Source organism: Passer montanus, unplaced genomic scaffold (genome assembly GCF_014805655.1).
Source record: "Passer montanus isolate IOZ18808 unplaced genomic scaffold, ASM1480565v1 scaffold1, whole genome shotgun sequence".
Taxonomy (NCBI): domain Eukaryota; kingdom Metazoa; phylum Chordata; class Aves; order Passeriformes; family Passeridae; genus Passer; species Passer montanus.
The window spans coordinates 9613383-9630186 of record NW_024356504.1 but is presented as its reverse complement, the minus strand read 5'-3'; the positions used below and the strand labels follow the sequence as shown (position 1 = coordinate 9630186).

At 39.7% G+C, this 16804-nt stretch overlaps 1 protein-coding gene across 4 annotated transcripts in view; it reads right to left on the bottom strand.

Moving 5' to 3' along the window:
* ABCB11 (ATP binding cassette subfamily B member 11) overlaps positions 1–16804 on the bottom strand; it is a 43381-nt gene that overhangs the window by 23185 nt on the left and 3392 nt on the right. For all 4 annotated transcript variants that reach the window (XR_005630181.1, XM_039731729.1, XM_039731819.1 and 1 more), the window contains exons 3-11: positions 14422–14443; positions 13147–13194; positions 13007–13055; positions 10943–11184; positions 6552–6639; positions 5534–5667; positions 4706–4877; positions 2862–2986; positions 1909–2083 (exon numbers count right to left, since the gene is read on the bottom strand). Coding sequence is in view for 3 of the 4 variants with exons in the window: in XM_039731729.1 (XP_039587663.1) it covers positions 1909–2083; positions 2862–2986; positions 4706–4877; positions 5534–5667; positions 6552–6639; positions 10943–11184; positions 13007–13055; positions 13147–13194; positions 14422–14443 (1055 nt within the window). In the remaining variant the exon portion in view is untranslated. The remainder of the gene's footprint in view (positions 1–1908; positions 2084–2861; positions 2987–4705; positions 4878–5533; positions 5668–6551; positions 6640–10942; positions 11185–13006; positions 13056–13146; positions 13195–14421; positions 14444–16804) is intronic.

The following is a 16804-nucleotide window of genomic DNA, read 5'->3' as shown; positions in this document are numbered from 1 at the left end:
TAATGACCCCCTTCTGAAAGCCCATGGACCCCCTTTTTGCCTAAGCCTAGGACAGCATGAGAGAAAATGAACAGCAGCTGCTCTTCCTGGGAAGACTGACAGACAATAAAGGCAGCTGGATACAGTATTGAATGTCAGAGGACCCTGAGTCCAAGAATTCAGCCTTGGTGTGTGGCCTTGCAATCAGAAGCAAGTGAAGCTGTAGCACATCAACTAAAATACACAAGTGTTTGTTCAAAATTTCCCAGGAGTTGCCAATACTTCATTTCTATGAAAGGTTTTTATGAAGGTTCTTAAATATAGACAGGAACTAAGACTGCAAATGCTGGCAGGGGCTTCAAAGCACAGAACACTGGAAGGTGGTGAACATAAAGAAGGTAGAGGCTTATCTAGCACTTGTATACCACATAGATGCAAATTATTTCATTGTCTGTTTCTGCATTGTATTGTAAGTACAGCTTATTCTCCTCAGTGCTACCATGTAGGGTGTGCTTTTGAACAGTTTTTGACAGTTTTTTTTCCTAGAATTTGCTCTGTTTTACTTCTCCTTAGTATTTCAATTACAGAGGTGTTTTGGCAGAACAGTTTATAAGGGTTGGACAATATGGAGTTCTATGCCTGTCAGTGTCCCTCATGAACATGAAGGAGCATGTTCTGTACACCTGGCAGAAGAAGAAGGGAAGGCAATACTTAGTACATCTCAATGCAGTATGGGAGGTGTATGACTTTTTGAGTGAGCAGGAAAAGCATATTTCAATGGTTTGTATCTAGAAATTCCCCCTCCTCCCCCCTGCCAAACTAGGAGTGTATGGTAGGAAACATGAAGTAGAAGAAAATGACTGGAAGCTCTGAGGAAGGGCATAAGGGAGGCTCTCTCCATTGACAGCTACAGTTTTTCAGCTACAGGGTAGCCCCCCACTGTTTGCCATTTGTCATTTGGAAGCACTGGACTATAGTTACTGTGAGCAAGGCAAAGAAATTGCTCATTTTGTTTTTCACAGCACTACCTCGTATCAACTATGGGTATTGAGAACAGGTGCAAATGTTTTCCTCCTTGAACAGAATGACTCAGGTTTACAATGTTCTCAGAGTAATTTGCAAAATTCCATTTAGCAGGAAGCTTTGCACTGTGTACAGCAGGTGGTTGGGAACTCTCATGGTGTGCAACAGGCAGAGAAGGAGCAAAAGTAGATGTCTCATCAGAATACCCAGAACTTACTAAGGTTCAGGAAAAGTTCTTCAAAGTTTGGACTGGAGTCTGCCATTTGGGCAGTCCTGGCTTAAGCAACTAGCCAAAATACCTGTAGATGTTGGCTTTGTTGCATTGAGGCCAAAAGTGCCTAAAGCACCTACTATGCAGAAGTGACTGCATGAGTGCCAATCAGGTCAATGTAGTTTTTGTACACGCTGCAGCAGCCACAGCCAGGTGTGTTTTGATCTGCATACATGTTTACATGGCCTTTGTAAAAACAAAACAACAGGAAATAGTTTCTCAAAGGAACTCAAAACTGTTCATGAGAAATTAGATGTGACAAGACTTTCTTTAGTTAGGTGTCTCTTTACCTCAGCATTTTTCATCATAAAATTCTTCAGAAAAGCCCACATCCCAGAAGCCCCATGCTGACCCACAAAATGGAAAAGCTAGTTTCAGGCCTCTGACAATTGTGTGGGCTGTCAAATGAAGGCATTATTCTGATAACCATAGGTAATATTCAAAATACTTAAAATAAACATAGAGGGTTTTTTAATCTTATGCAGTTGTGTCATACATATAGTGAGTAATGATTTTTAAAAGACATAAATAATTTTTGTTACCATGGAGCCACCAGATACCAGAACAGATATGTGTTCCAGAATTATTATTTTAAAGAAAAGTCCAGAAAGGTTGCATCAAGCTAAAATGAGTACCTGCAGAAGAGTGCCAGGTGAATATTCTTCTTCCTCAAGGACAAGTTTAGAGCCATACCAAAAGGCTAATGCATAACTTAGAAAAATTATAAACCACATGTAACCACTGAATAATCCCATTATCATTCCTTTTCGAATTCCCCAGTGCTGAGCAAATACCAAGTTTTTGTCGTATCTGTAGAAAGAGAGAAAAATAAGAGGGAATTAAATAAATTTGACAGAAATTTCAAAATGAGCAAAGATCATATGAGGCACCTTTGATGACTCAGCAGAATGTCCACATATAGGGTCGATACAGAATCACTCTGAGGTGGAGAGCACTGCTGAAACCAGAAATGCTCCCAGATCATTAAATCCTTGTATGTTCTCATGTGATAAGCACAAGAAAAGCCACACTCATTGCAGATACCTCATCATGGGATGTGGAGTTTTAGCAGATTAACACAGGATTTGAGAATCTGGCCAACACTCCAGAACACATCCTACAGCCATATTATATTTTCATAGAATTTAAGAGAAATTTGCAGAAGAAAAACCTGATGTTTTTCTAATGAAAAATGATGTCATGATTAAATGCCATCATGAGGATGTCCTGATGGAACTAATTCTCCTACTTAGCTTGAAAATACTCAAAGTTTTCAGAAATGCTGCAAAAGTGATATATCAGACAGCGTTTAGGGGAAAAATTGACAGAATGTTCCTACAAGTAAGCATGAAATGAAGATAGTATTGCTGGTGCTTTATTTTACTGACAGACTGAATTATAAAACTAATTCTGCATACATTACTTGAAACTTAAATTTCTGAAACATACATGCATGTAAGTTTCAAAGCTACTAGATAGTCATAGTTGTAGAATATAGAGATTAATTGTTATGAATCTGATGTGCATTACAGCATTACATCGCTTCAGGAAAAAGAAATCAGAGACCTTAGAGTTTGCTCAAACAAACCTTTCAACTTCTTTCTTCTCCCCACCAAAAGCAGCCACTGTTCTGATGGATGAGAGCACTTCATCAGCCACAGCTCCAGCTTTTGCATAAGCCTTTAATTCCCGGCCTGTTAGTTTTGCCACAGCCTACAAAAGCATAAGCAGTGCTGGTTACACCTGAATGTCAGGTACAGAAAAGTACAGAGATGAGCAATGCTGGCTATCATCCTGTGCTGGCTGCTCTGCACTGGGTCACCTCCTGCACTCCAAGCAGGCTTTTATTAGGCATGCTGCACACTTGAAGACTTAGGCCTTCTAGTGCCAGGAAATACACCTTTGTAGCATATGTTTTGCAACAGCTCTGCTCCAAGTAGCTGGAAAGAGCAGCTGACAACTCCTGTTTTCCCTGCCTCCCTCCCTCTCTGCTCTAACTAGGCTGAAGCAGATTGCATTCTGAGGGTTTGTGCACTGTGGGAGGAAGGGGGAGCTTAAGCACCAGGAGCAGCCCGTTAACCACCGTGGCAGATCCCAACTTCAGGAAGAAGAGGTAACTGTAGTGGTGGGGGAGGATAAAAACAGATGTTGCCACCACTGTGTTTTGTTTCATGGGCTGATAGCAAACAGGTCCCTACACAGCAACCAAGAGCACACTGGATACCAAAAGCTTGCTTAGACTCAAAAAAATGCTAAAATTAGTGGAAGAAAATGTAGTAATTCTACACAGAGATACCACATTGACCTGGAAATGAGATATCATTAGAAAGTGTAATGTGTCAGTCTTTCCTTTCTCTTTCCAAATACCCTACCCCTTGCATCTATTAGTCCTTTTTGAAGATAGGAAAGCAGGCCAGATTGACTTTGGGTCTATTTTCTTCTTGGTGTAAAACAAAGACTTGGGCTGAAAAGGCTCATAATGAGGAAAAACTTAAAAGTAGCTGTGTGACTGGAAAGAGATGGGTAAAGTAAGAATGGATAGGGAGAATAAGGTGGGAATAAGGGAGAATAAGGTGGAACAAAGAAGGAAAAACATTTTGGGTTTTATTTCATTCCCTGCCAAACTTCTGCTCTCCCACTTCACATGAGTCATTCATATCAGCTACTTGCAGTCATCACAAGGTGCTAAAGGAGAGCTGGAGAGCAAGAAATTAGTCAAAGTTATAGCAAAATGATAGCAAGCTGTTACTGGTGTGAAAGAAATGAGATTCCAGAGGACTGAACCCAACACGAATGAAGAGGACGAGCAGGAATTACCCAGCCCTGCTGAGTGTGGGAGAGGAGATGAGAGGGCAGAGGATCCTGCAGTTTCCCTTTTCACTGTCCTTTGTGCAGTGACAGGAAGTTCATAGGAAGTGGATGGAGAAGCAGGACAGAACAACTGGAGAAGGTGCAGCAGCTTCTGGGAGAAGGGACTGTTTGAGGTAAGTTTGAGTAGTTGTTTTCAACCATTTTATGTCTCTGAAACTTAGCACCCATAAAAGTCACTCATTTACATAGAGCAACCAAGTCCTGTATCTTGTAGCCATCTAAAGCAGGTGTGTAGTTTGAGAAAGGTAAAGGCCCGCTTCTGACCTCAGCATTAATACCCATCCACAGGACCCACAAGGAGGTAAGCTTACATTCATTCCCCTCTTAGAAGCAGAATTTATTATTCTGGGAACCAGAAAAAACAAAGTGAAAGCAAAACCCACCTCCCCTCTCCCACACTCCTCCCTCCATCCATCCCCTCTCCCTCAGTGCTACCGGGACCATAATCTGTCTCTCTTGACTTTAAAGGGGTGTAAATCAGCTTCACCAATCCTCACAGTTTTCTGGCCAGATCTTTCCTGTTCATTATTGCTCAATGTGAACCTTTCACAATTCACTTACCAAGCCATAGAGAGCTGCTCCAACCCCAAGCAGAGGGCTGACTGCAATGATAACCAAGGTCAGTTTCCAGCCACTGACAAATCCCAGCAGGAACCCACCTACAAAGGTGGTTATGCGCTGGATGAAGATTGCTACTTGATCAGCAATAGCCTCATTAATTTTGTTAACATCACTGGAAAACAACAGCAACAAAAATCAACAGAAGAGTGGTGAGCATAACTTTTGTTTGTGTTGCAGGTCTCTTGGCCACATTTGGGTTAGTTGCTTTTCATTGGAGAGGGCCCATCCTCATCCCTATTCTTTCACCATTACCCCATATAAAGACCCTGGAGTACAATGAGAAAACCTGATGCCTTTGCAATGGAGAAGCCTTTTAGGCATGAATACTGCAGAGAATATACTATCCTTTCTCAGGAAATGTTCTGGCAGCAGGCTGATACACTAGCTGGCTCTTACTACTGTGCCCCAGCTGATTCAGGAAGTGTGCACTGGCAGCCAAATTAGAGATCACTCTGGAAGGACTGGGCATAAAAGGAGAAGAGAGGAGAGGACAAACTGGAAAAAAAAAAAAACCAAAACCCTTCTAAGCCACCCACACACCCACACATTTGCTGTCAGACAAGGCATGAAATGGAAATAATTGTGGTTCAACAGTTATGGTACTGAGTACAAAGATGGGAGAGCTAATCAGTCTGGTTGCTGCTCCCACAAACATAGCTTTATTTCTACTAAAGGTGTTTGTCACATGCCTGATTATTGGCATTCTGCAGTGTTTGGAAGGAATTGCAAAATGTTTTCTGTAGCATATGGGTTTCTTAGATTACTTACTCCGAAATTCGGGTGTTCAGTTCTCCTACAGATGTACAGTCAAACCAGCCTATATCCATTCGCATTATTTTCCTGAAATAAGCTTTCCTGATTTTCTGTATCTGACGAGCTGCAGACATAACCCAAAAGCAGATCTGGGAAAAGCAAAAATAGCTGATAATTGCAGTAAAAAGTCTTTCTACTCCCAACAAATCAGAAAAAACAATTTGGCTAGAATGGGAAAGGCTATTGATAAAATTACTATTCAGGTAAAATACATTCTGGCTACATAGACATGATAGCTGTTTTGATCTTTAAATAGTCCAACAATTTTGTATAGCCTCTGGATCAGGCATTTGTCTCAGCTCTGATAAGATGGGAGGAGAGGCAAGTGAAGTTCCTGATGCTGTTACATGAATGCCATATGGACAACATTTTTCCATCTACAAATGTAAGTAATACAGGGATGGCAGCCAACCTACCTCTGCAAAATTCTTGGATAGTTTTCAGGAAGGAGATTGAAAAGTAATTTTTGCGATTATAAAAAGCTTCAAAAGGCATGAGCCCTTCAGCAAACTATGCAGGGATCATCCAAGCTTTTGACTCACTTCAGTCATAAGCCTGAACAATTACTACAGAATATGTAGGGTATAATTCTTCTCCAACATTAGTTTTACACTAGTAGTGCTCTGTAATATCTCTGTAACAGAAATAGGGCTCAACACAGTTGAGATGCCTACTGGGAATCTGCATGCCCTTCAGCTGTTATTTTTGGAGGGCATGTGGATTCCATAGTTGCCACACTTGATCAAGTATTGCTTGTGGTGTGGGTAAAATGCATCCTTTTACAAAGGTATGCATGTGCAAATCCAAGGAGCTCTCAGATTGCCAGAGCTAACATATTTCAGCAATGGAATGAGAATTGAAAGCATCTGTTCTGCTCAAATAAGTAGCTAAGCAGTTAAAACCAACACAATAATTATAAACTTAATTATTTAGTGATTTAAACTTTGAAATCAAAATGGAAAACAAAACTGACTTGGAGGTATCCTAACACAAGTATGGCACAACCAATTCCTGCATAGTATCCTGCAAACTTGGTCATTTCATATTCAATGTCCAGCAGCCTGAAAAAGGAAAAAAAAAAAGTGAGTAATACTTTTTTAAGTTTCTCACAGGTTTCTAATCTGATTCTCAAGTTAGATTCAGGTGGAAGTCAGCTTGTTTTGCTAACAGAGGCATTGTCTCCCAATACTGAGGCTATTGCTAGTGGCTGGTTTCCTTGTTCTGGCTGTTGCACAGGGGTTGGGAGCTGGCAGCTACCAAAAAAAGCTCCCCCATCCCACAGCACCCCTGTAGTCTCCAGGAAATGCCCGCAGCCTGCCTGCTCCAAAACAGCACAGGTGAGAGGGTGCTTCAGAGAAGAGCTGCCCACCAAGTTTTCATTAGATGTTGAATGTGCTTGCTTTGTGCCATTATAGCAACTAGTAACATTCAGATTTCAACTGCATTTTATAGGGAGAAGTGAGGGGTGCTAAAGTCAAATAAAATATTACTTTGTACCATAAACTTGCTAATCTAAAAGGATAACGTGTTCTGGTACACAAGTAGTAGTGATAATTACTCCTTGTATGAGTAAAGGGCACTGAATTGCTGCTTTTGCATTTAATCTACTTTGAAATAGGTTGTTATAGGTTATGCATTTAGATAACTTTTAAAAAAACATCCTGCAGAACAGCAAATTTTACTTAATTTACCCAAAATTTTGTACCCTGAAATTTTAAGCCACAAGCGAACATCTGCACCTGACTAGCTCTCTGACAAAAAACAAGCATGGAAACAATTTAGGTTGTTAACCTAAGTTATCTGACGCCAATATCCACAATAATTTTACATAATAATTAGGATCGTGGAGCAGATCCTCCTAGAAACCGTGCCAAGGCACATGATAAATGAGGTGACTGGTGACAGGCAATGTGACTTCACTAAGGGCAACTCATGCTGGACAAATTTGGTGTCATTCTATATCAGAATTACAGCACTGATGGATGAGAGAAGAGTGACTAACATAATCTACTAACTGGATTTGTGCAAAGCATTTGATACTATCCTGCATGACATCCTTGTCTCTAAACTGGAGAGACGTGGATGGTTGCACTCGGTGGATAAGGAATTGACTGGATGGTTGCACTCAAAGAGTTGCAGTCAAGGGCTCAATGTCCAAGTAGACACCAGTAGCCGATGATGTTTCTCAAGGGTTGGTACTGGGACCAGTGCTGTTTCACATCTTTGTCAATGACAAAGTGGACAGGGGGTTTGAATGCACCCTCAGCAGGTTTGCTGATGACACCAAGCTGTGTGGTGCAGTTGACACGCTGGAGAGAAGGGATGCCATCCAGAGGGATTTTGATAGGCTTGAGAGCTGGGACTGTGTGAACCTCATGAAATTCAACAAGGCCAAGTGCAAGGTCCTGCACCTGAGTTGGAGCAATCCCAAGCACAAACACAGGCTGGGTGAAGAATGGATTGTGAGCAGCCTTGGGGAGACAGCTGGGGATGTTGGTAGACAAAGTTTAACGTGACTTAGCAATGTGTGCTCTCAGCCTAGAAAGCCAACCATGTCCTGGGCTGCATCCAGAGCAGTGTGGCCAGCAGATCAAGGAAGGGGACTTTGCCTCTCTACTCTGCTCTGGTGACACCTGGAGAGATGCATCCAGCTCTGGGGGTCCCAACATAAGCTCCAGGAAATGCCCGCAGCCTGCCTGCTCCAAAACAGCACAGGTGAGAGGGTGCTTCAGAGAAGAGCTGCCCACCAAGTTTTCATTAGATGTTGAATGTGCTTGCTTTGTGCCATTATAGCAACTAGTAACATTCAGATTTCAACTGCATTTTATAGGGAGAAGTGAGGGGTGCTAAAGTCAAATAAAATATTACTTTGTACCATAAACTTGCTAATCTAAAAGGATAACGTGTTCTGGTACACAAGTAGTAGTGATAATTACTCCTTGTATGAGTAAAGGGCACTGAATTGCTGCTTTTGCATTTAATCTACTTTGAAATAGGTTGTTATAGGTTATGCATTTAGATAACTTTTAAAAAAACATCCTGCAGAACAGCAAATTTTACTTAATTTACCCAAAATTTTGTACCCTGAAATTTTAAGCCACAAGCGAACATCTGCACCTGACTAGCTCTCTGACAAAAAACAAGCATGGAAACAATTTAGGTTGTTAACCTAAGTTATCTGACGCCAATATCCACAATAATTTTACATAATAATTAGGATCGTGGAGCAGATCCTCCTAGAAACCGTGCCAAGGCACATGATAAATGAGGTGACTGGTGACAGGCAATGTGACTTCACTAAGGGCAACTCATGCTGGACAAATTTGGTGTCATTCTATATCAGAATTACAGCACTGATGGATGAGAGAAGAGTGACTAACATAATCTACTAACTGGATTTGTGCAAAGCATTTGATACTATCCTGCATGACATCCTTGTCTCTAAACTGGAGAGACGTGGATGGTTGCACTCGGTGGATAAGGAATTGACTGGATGGTTGCACTCAAAGAGTTGCAGTCAAGGGCTCAATGTCCAAGTAGACACCAGTAGCCGATGATGTTTCTCAAGGGTTGGTACTGGGACCAGTGCTGTTTCACATCTTTGTCAATGACAAAGTGGACAGGGGGTTTGAATGCACCCTCAGCAGGTTTGCTGATGACACCAAGCTGTGTGGTGCAGTTGACACGCTGGAGAGAAGGGATGCCATCCAGAGGGATTTTGATAGGCTTGAGAGCTGGGACTGTGTGAACCTCATGAAATTCAACAAGGCCAAGTGCAAGGTCCTGCACCTGAGTTGGAGCAATCCCAAGCACAAACACAGGCTGGGTGAAGAATGGATTGTGAGCAGCCTTGGGGAGACAGCTGGGGATGTTGGTAGACAAAGTTTAACGTGACTTAGCAATGTGTGCTCTCAGCCTAGAAAGCCAACCATGTCCTGGGCTGCATCCAGAGCAGTGTGGCCAGCAGATCAAGGAAGGGGACTTTGCCTCTCTACTCTGCTCTGGTGACACCTGGAGAGATGCATCCAGCTCTGGGGGTCCCAACATAAGGAGAACATGGACCTGCTGGAGCAAGTCCATGAAGGGCATGAAGATGATGAGTGGGCTGGAGCAGGCTGAGAGAGTTGGGCTTATTCAGCTGGAGAAGAGAAAGCTGTGGGGAGACCTTAGAGCACCTTCCAGTACACTAAGGGAGTCTACAAGAAAGCAGGAGAGAGACGTTTTACCAGGGCATGGAGGGGAAATGGCTTTAAACTGTAAAAGAGCAGCTTTAGGTTATAAAGAAATTCTTCACTGTGAGGATGGTGAGACACTAATACAGGTTACCCAGAGAAGTTGTGGATTCTTGATCCATGGAATTGTTTAAGGACAGTCTGAATAAGGCTTTGAACAACCTCATCTAGTGGAAAGTGTCCCTGTCCATAGCAAGGGGATTGAAACTAGGGGATGATCTGTAATATCCCTTCTAACTAAACTATTCTATGGTTCTGTGAATGTGTTCTGCTTGGTCTGTAGTTGCTGCTTCAGAGGTACAGAGGTCAGTAGTAAATCCGGTATTCTATCTGCCAGCCCATCTCCAAAGGCTGGTTTGGATGGCCTGGAGCAAAATAATTTGTCCCTAGTCACCTACATCTAAGAATATGAATACCTTCCCATGTGCCCTGAATTTCAGAGACCTTTAGACAAGTAACTTTTAATTCCAATTAAGTATGTAATGAAATGTCACTCAGAGATTAGAAAACTTTTGTAATGATGCATCAAGAAATGATTCTTAGGAAAGGTTACAGGTTCATATTTGGTCTTTACAGATATCTGTATCTGAATGAATTGTCTAGACTACATTTATTATATTTAATGGAAAGAAACAGCCAGTCTTATGCGGCAGTTCTTTTGACCTGCCTCAGACATCCCCCATAAGCTAAGATGAATTGCATTCTAGACATGCTCATTTCTCTCAGTGACAAAAGTTTAGCTAACTTGCTCAGAAGTCAGCAGGAACCTACAGGTAGCTAAGTCCTGGCCAGAATGACCGTAAGTCATTACTACCTACAGTGTAATCACCAAAAATAGATTAATGAACTCAGATATGTAACATATATATCTGTTATCTGAACAATCAGAATTGAAAAATATCCTTGCTGACAGCTGTAACTGAAAGACCAAGATCCCAGCCGACCTTCTGTCCCTCCAGATAATATCACCAGCTCAGAAACAGGACTGTGTAACAAGAACCATGCCTCTTTTCTACTTTATGAACAGAAAATATAACATTTAGAGGCTGAACAGGACCTTCAATAGCAATGCATTCTCTGACAAGCTATGATAACAATGGGATATGAAAACAATGATAACAGCCATACTTACCCACATCTTATTGTGGCATTCTTTTCATTCTGATGAATAGTACCATTAATCCACACTATGGTGTTATTTACACATGTCTTGTTTGGGTCTTTAAGCTCTTGCATTTCAATGTCATATTCAATAAATGTGTCTGCCATTGCACCAAACACAAGCAACACAGCTGGTTGGGCTACTCCATGAACAATAGCACACAAACTACCAGCAACCATCATTAAAATCTCCATAGATGATGAAAATCGAAACTAAAGAGGGAAGAAAAAAATATGATCTCTGCTGAGAGCGAGTCTTCATACTGGTTGTGTAACAAAAAATCATTAATTAGGTGGATCACATTAAAAAATTCTCTTTAAATTTCATAATTATCTTCAGTATAGAAAGAAGACAAATCTCTCTGTCCAATCTAATCTAATTACATCTGTGATTACAGCCTTATAAATTATTACAAGCTTCCTTTTAACATGTGAATGAATGTATTATCAGATAACATTAATAACTCAATATCATTCCGCATTACCATCATTCCAGAAACCAGGTAAGAGATTAAGAGTAGTAACTGTAATTCATATCTACATTCTGCCTTGCAGACTTCCAGTGGAGAGAGTGGGAGGGGAGGAAAAAGCCTTAGGGCATTATGTAGAGCCTCTGAATATAGTTAGCCAATTTCTCAAAAGTCTGCGGTGCTGTGGTAGGAAACCAACTAAACATCTCAGAGCAAGTTTTCATAGCTAAAATTCTAAAATGCTTTGGCTGAGCCAGGCAGTTGTGGATTGGCTCTTAATCTGAGAGAAATGTGTAGAAAAGAGTTTTCACACAGGTTGCTTGGTAAAGGTACAGTGATTTGAGTTGCCTTTGTAATGACTGTATGAAATCTGATTCTCAGGGTGAAGTCAGGTGCAAATATATAGATTAAAGTGTCCATACAGAATATCAGTATCAAATACTATACATTTTAAAATAGGTGTGTCAAGAGGAATCGTAGCCTGCTGAAGAACCTATCCAGGTTCTGTAGGTGCTATATTGTGTCCTAGAGAAGAAAGGGTGGGAATTTACAGCATATAGGGAAAGGCCATTAGGGCAAAGAAAATATAAAAGAAAAACCAGTTAACACAAAAAGAAAAAAAAAAAAAAAAAAAAAAAAAAAAAAAAAAAAAAAACCAAAAATAACAGTCAGAGAAAACTGTAACTCCACCACTGTTTTACAAACCTTGCTCATAAGAAGCCCAGGAATTCATTGATTAAAAAAAAGCACACAGAAAATGCACAGACATGTGATATCTGATCTCTCAGCACATCTGAAGCAAACATACTGTATTTACCAACTGCACTTCAGGAGTTAAATATCTGTGCAAAAGAAGCTACAGAATTCAAACCTGTCTGCTTGCCCTGTGTGGGGACAGACTGTTCTCTCCACCCAACCAGGAGCTGAGATGCTTAGCCTGGTACATTGCAAGGGATGTTACTGCACTAGCCTGCTGCTACAGTCAGGACATCCTCGTTTGGTCACATTACAGACTGACTGGGCTGTGTGCAGAACAGGAGTAGTAAGATCTCTTAGCTGCATGCTGCTCAGTTGGATACCTCTTGACTATATTTATTTTAAAATTTAGATGAACCCAATGGAATTACATCAAAGGCTAGATGTAGCTCATACCATATGGTATTGTGCATCCACAAGTTCCCATTGCAACCAAGTCTTCTAAAACCCATGAACAATTATGAGGGAGCTCAATTATCTGCCAAATATTACACAGAAAATTTTTGGCAGAAATAAGAACGAACCAAGGTCACCTTAATCCCTGCTATGCAACTTACCTCATTTCCATATATGTACCTGTAGCTTAAATATGATATGTTTAATAGACATTTTTGACACCAAACTGACAAGATGACAAGGGGTTCTGGTGAATTCCCACTGAATTTTATTGGTAGGATTTCAGGCCAAAAGATTTAATCCTTAAGAGTTCAGCTAAGTCACTGCTATACCCCAAAACAACCTTATTGGTTATTGTCACTTATTCTGCAACACAATACACATCAAATATTTATAGACATTGCTTTCATTACCAGCTGAAAGAAGCCAACATGAACACTGTTTTCTTTCTTCTTTGATGACCTTCAACAACAGAAAACATAAAATTATGAACTTGTATTTTAATACTTATTTTGTTTTATATGCTAAGTATAAAGAATTAAACTTAACTCACTTTTTACTTTTCTTCTCTATAAAAGGTTCTTCATATGCATAGAAATTTCTGGCAAAAAGGATAAGATTTTACATTATTACTTTTACTCTCTTGGTTGCTCTGAAATTACATTTTACTTGAGATATTTTGCCCAGAATTTTAAGAGACAAGCTGTTTCTTTTAGATTTCTTTGGAACCAGTGATTTGATGGTTCTTTGAAATTTTAGACAGAAACTAGAATGGAGGTTACTTTAAAATTCTCTAAAGGTTTATACTTTGTTTCATAAGCAGCTCCTCAACACACTGTTCCTATAATGTGGATTGTGAGTTCTTTGAGGTCAGCTAAAGAAAAACCTACTGGCCAAATTGTTGGTTAATCCTTCCTTTAAGACAGAGAAATTTCCTGTTCCCATAGCAAGGAATCATCATCAGCTGTGTACATTCAGTGATGAATGAGTAGGTATCTTCTGTTTGTGGGGGTTGTTTTGGTTTGGTTTTTAAGGAAGTAAACTATTCAAGCCATATTTGTCACAAAGTGTTTTCAGAAGCCAGATGCCAGAAAGCCTAAAGGAAGCTTTCCTTCAGGTATGTATGGATCACATGCGTGTTAGATGTGAAAGTCCAACATGGGTTTCAAGGTGGAAAGATGTGGTAGACTTCTGACAGTGGGCTGGTGCTGTCTTAGATGGGCAACCTGACAATGGGAAGAATGAAGAGATACTCTGGTTTCCCTGTTCTAGAGGTAGCTCCCACACTGGGTAAACAGTGTCAGAAAGAGTTGGCTCAAATTATAGTATTGTTACTGTCCAGCCTGCTACAGAGTTGTCCAGAGGTCTAGGAAGGAAGGTGCTCTTAATTCCAATCAGACCTCTAATAATAGCTGAAGGTCAAATTCTCTAAATCATTCCAAATTTTAAGTATCTGGAATTCTACCCTGAAATCTTAGTATCTGAGACCTTTTGTTTTAAGATCTCACAGTTAAGTTTTGAGAAAAATTAATCAAGGCTGATTAAAATTCCTGAAAATGTGATTTCTCAAACTAAATACACTGAAGAAAGATAAATTTGAATATCAAAAACATTTTCAGAAGGAAGATCATATTCCTGGCATTTATGTTTTTAAAAGTTTCTAGGACTGCTTTGGTCTACCTGTTTCAGTTGTATCAAATAAGGAGGTTCAACCACTAGAGAACAGCTTTTTAAAATAAATAAATATTCCATCAATTTGAGCCGGTAACATTAACTTCTTTGAATATTCCTAGAAATATTGATTGCTCCAATCATGTGCATGACTTACTCTGATTTCTTGAAGCTGTTACCTGCGAGGGAAAATAAAAGCACAGTCTAGGTTAATGATTATTGTTAAAGTACATAACCTTATATAAACATGTGAAATATAAACTCTAGAACTCCATGGGACCTGATCATTCCTGAGTTATAAACATCTTATTCTCACTAATACATATAGCCAGGATGTGGTTTAAACTAAGAACATTATTGAGGACATTTGCCAAAAGTAATTTTCATTGCCAACTGTTTGCTAATATTCAACTAGTTGTCTTGGACACTGCCTCCTTAAGGATACTAAGCTAATGCTCACTCCATGCATGCTCCCTGAAAGGAGGAATGGTAGCTCTTCACTCTTGTCTTCACAACTTACCTGTGGAAGATGAGCACTTGTGATCTTGGAGGGTAGGATTAACTTTCCACACTGATGTCTGTTCTTGAGATATTGTCTAAGGAACCATAGCTTAGAGAAATGGAATCATACTACAAGATTTAAATAAGTTGTAGGACAATTCCTTAGTCCTCAGAAAAGGTCTGGATATAGACTCCTTTCAAAAGAGGTTGTGAAAGACATAATAAAGCACAGCTTGTGTTATCAGGGTCCCCAAAGAAGGGTCATCTGAAGGCCTGATGTAGAAAATATTTGTTGTACATCACTTGAGATGACAATGAATAAAGAGTTAGTTTTGGTTTTACTTTTATTAAACATTTATTTAACTTTTTTTTTATTTTTACATCACAATATGGATAATATAAGGCACTGAGCATGTGTACTTTGCTCAATTACAATGCATTTGCCAGTTCAACATTAAGTTCAGAACCATAGTTTGCATTTCAAGCACTGCCTTCCTTTCTTCACATCTAGAGACTCATCACTGAGCATGCACAGGGCTGTTTCACAGAGCAGTCACAGAGGAAGTTTGCATCACAATTCACAGAGGATACAAAAGTTGCTGAAACCACAAATTTTGCCTCTATAATATTTCTACCCAGGGAAGAAGGCTTTTCCATTACCTCCAGGGTTTTGCATTTCTCAGGAAAACAATGTTAGATGGAAACAGTCTGAGTTTGGGACTGAGAGAACACCTGAGGCATCTCCTTTTTAGGGTTAATAAGATAACTTTATTTGGCTTTAGTTAACAATTACTCTGATGGTTGTATTTTGCTCTCTTTTACTTTGGGATGGTAAAAAAATGTTATTTCAGTAAGGGCACATGTATCCCAAGAATCCCAGACATTTTCCAGGAAAGTTCTAATTTCTGAAACTGTTATTACAAAGGATCATTTGGTTAGAAAATCTTTCTTTTGTGAAGAAAGAATATATCTGGTTATTTGAAGTTTGACAGCAGGTAACAGTAGTGTTTTGAAACCATTTCTGGAGGATTCTTTAAGGTTTATCAGAAAAGTCAAGGTTTAGAGAAAGCTCCTCCTATAGGCTGGTAAAGCCTAGTGTTTTGCAAGAAATAAACAAAATGGCTAGTGGAAGGAAAATGGGAGAAACAAGAGCCAAGTGTAAAAGCTCTCTGAGTCATGAATTTAGAGAAGCAAAACAAGCACTCTCCAAATGTGAAAAATCCGTAATCTATGAATTTGAAAAGGGAAACAAGAGTGTACCAATGCTATTCAATAGTGCAAGAAATTGCAGGCCAGCTCCTGTGGGCCAGCAGTTTTTAGGCAAAGAATTTATAAGACAAAAATTTGGAATTATGTTAATTTGAAAGAAAAAAATAGATGAATAACAGTTCACACTGTGAGTACTGAAAAAGTAGAAAAAGAGGACATAGCATGATGTTCACAGAAGAGAAAAGAATGTAGGGAAGATAAAAGAATTTATTAACCCAAAAGGAAAAAAGCCATAGTTATCTTTGAATGCCCAAAAAATTCTGAAAGAGGAATTAAGGCATTTAAGAAAGAAATTTTACAATTTGGAAAAACAAAAACAAAAAAAAGCAGCAGACACTCAATGAAAAGATGAAAAATACTGGCAAGAATTTGAGTGTTTACTGTTAAAGTGAGAACACACAAGAAGGAAGTTCCATGAGGGTCAAGTGATGAAAAATTATACTCAAAAAGTTCCCAAATAAATCTGTCTCTTAACTACACATGTGTGGTGTTCAAGGGTTGATCCAGAGAGGGCTAATCCTAACTAATTTGCACAAAAGGTGGTTATTGAAGAAAACCCCACTGGAGATGAGATCAATCAGCAGAATCCCAGTGGGGTTTTAAAGCTTTATCTGCTTTGGGAATGGTGTTCTAGCAGTTTAACAGCCTGCTCCTTACATTAAGCAGAAAACAGGGCATATTTCCAAAAAAACCAAGAAACCAGAAGCAACCTGACTTGATAGCCCAAAAGAACAACCCAGCTGCCAAAAGAAAAATGGTCTTTTGCCAGT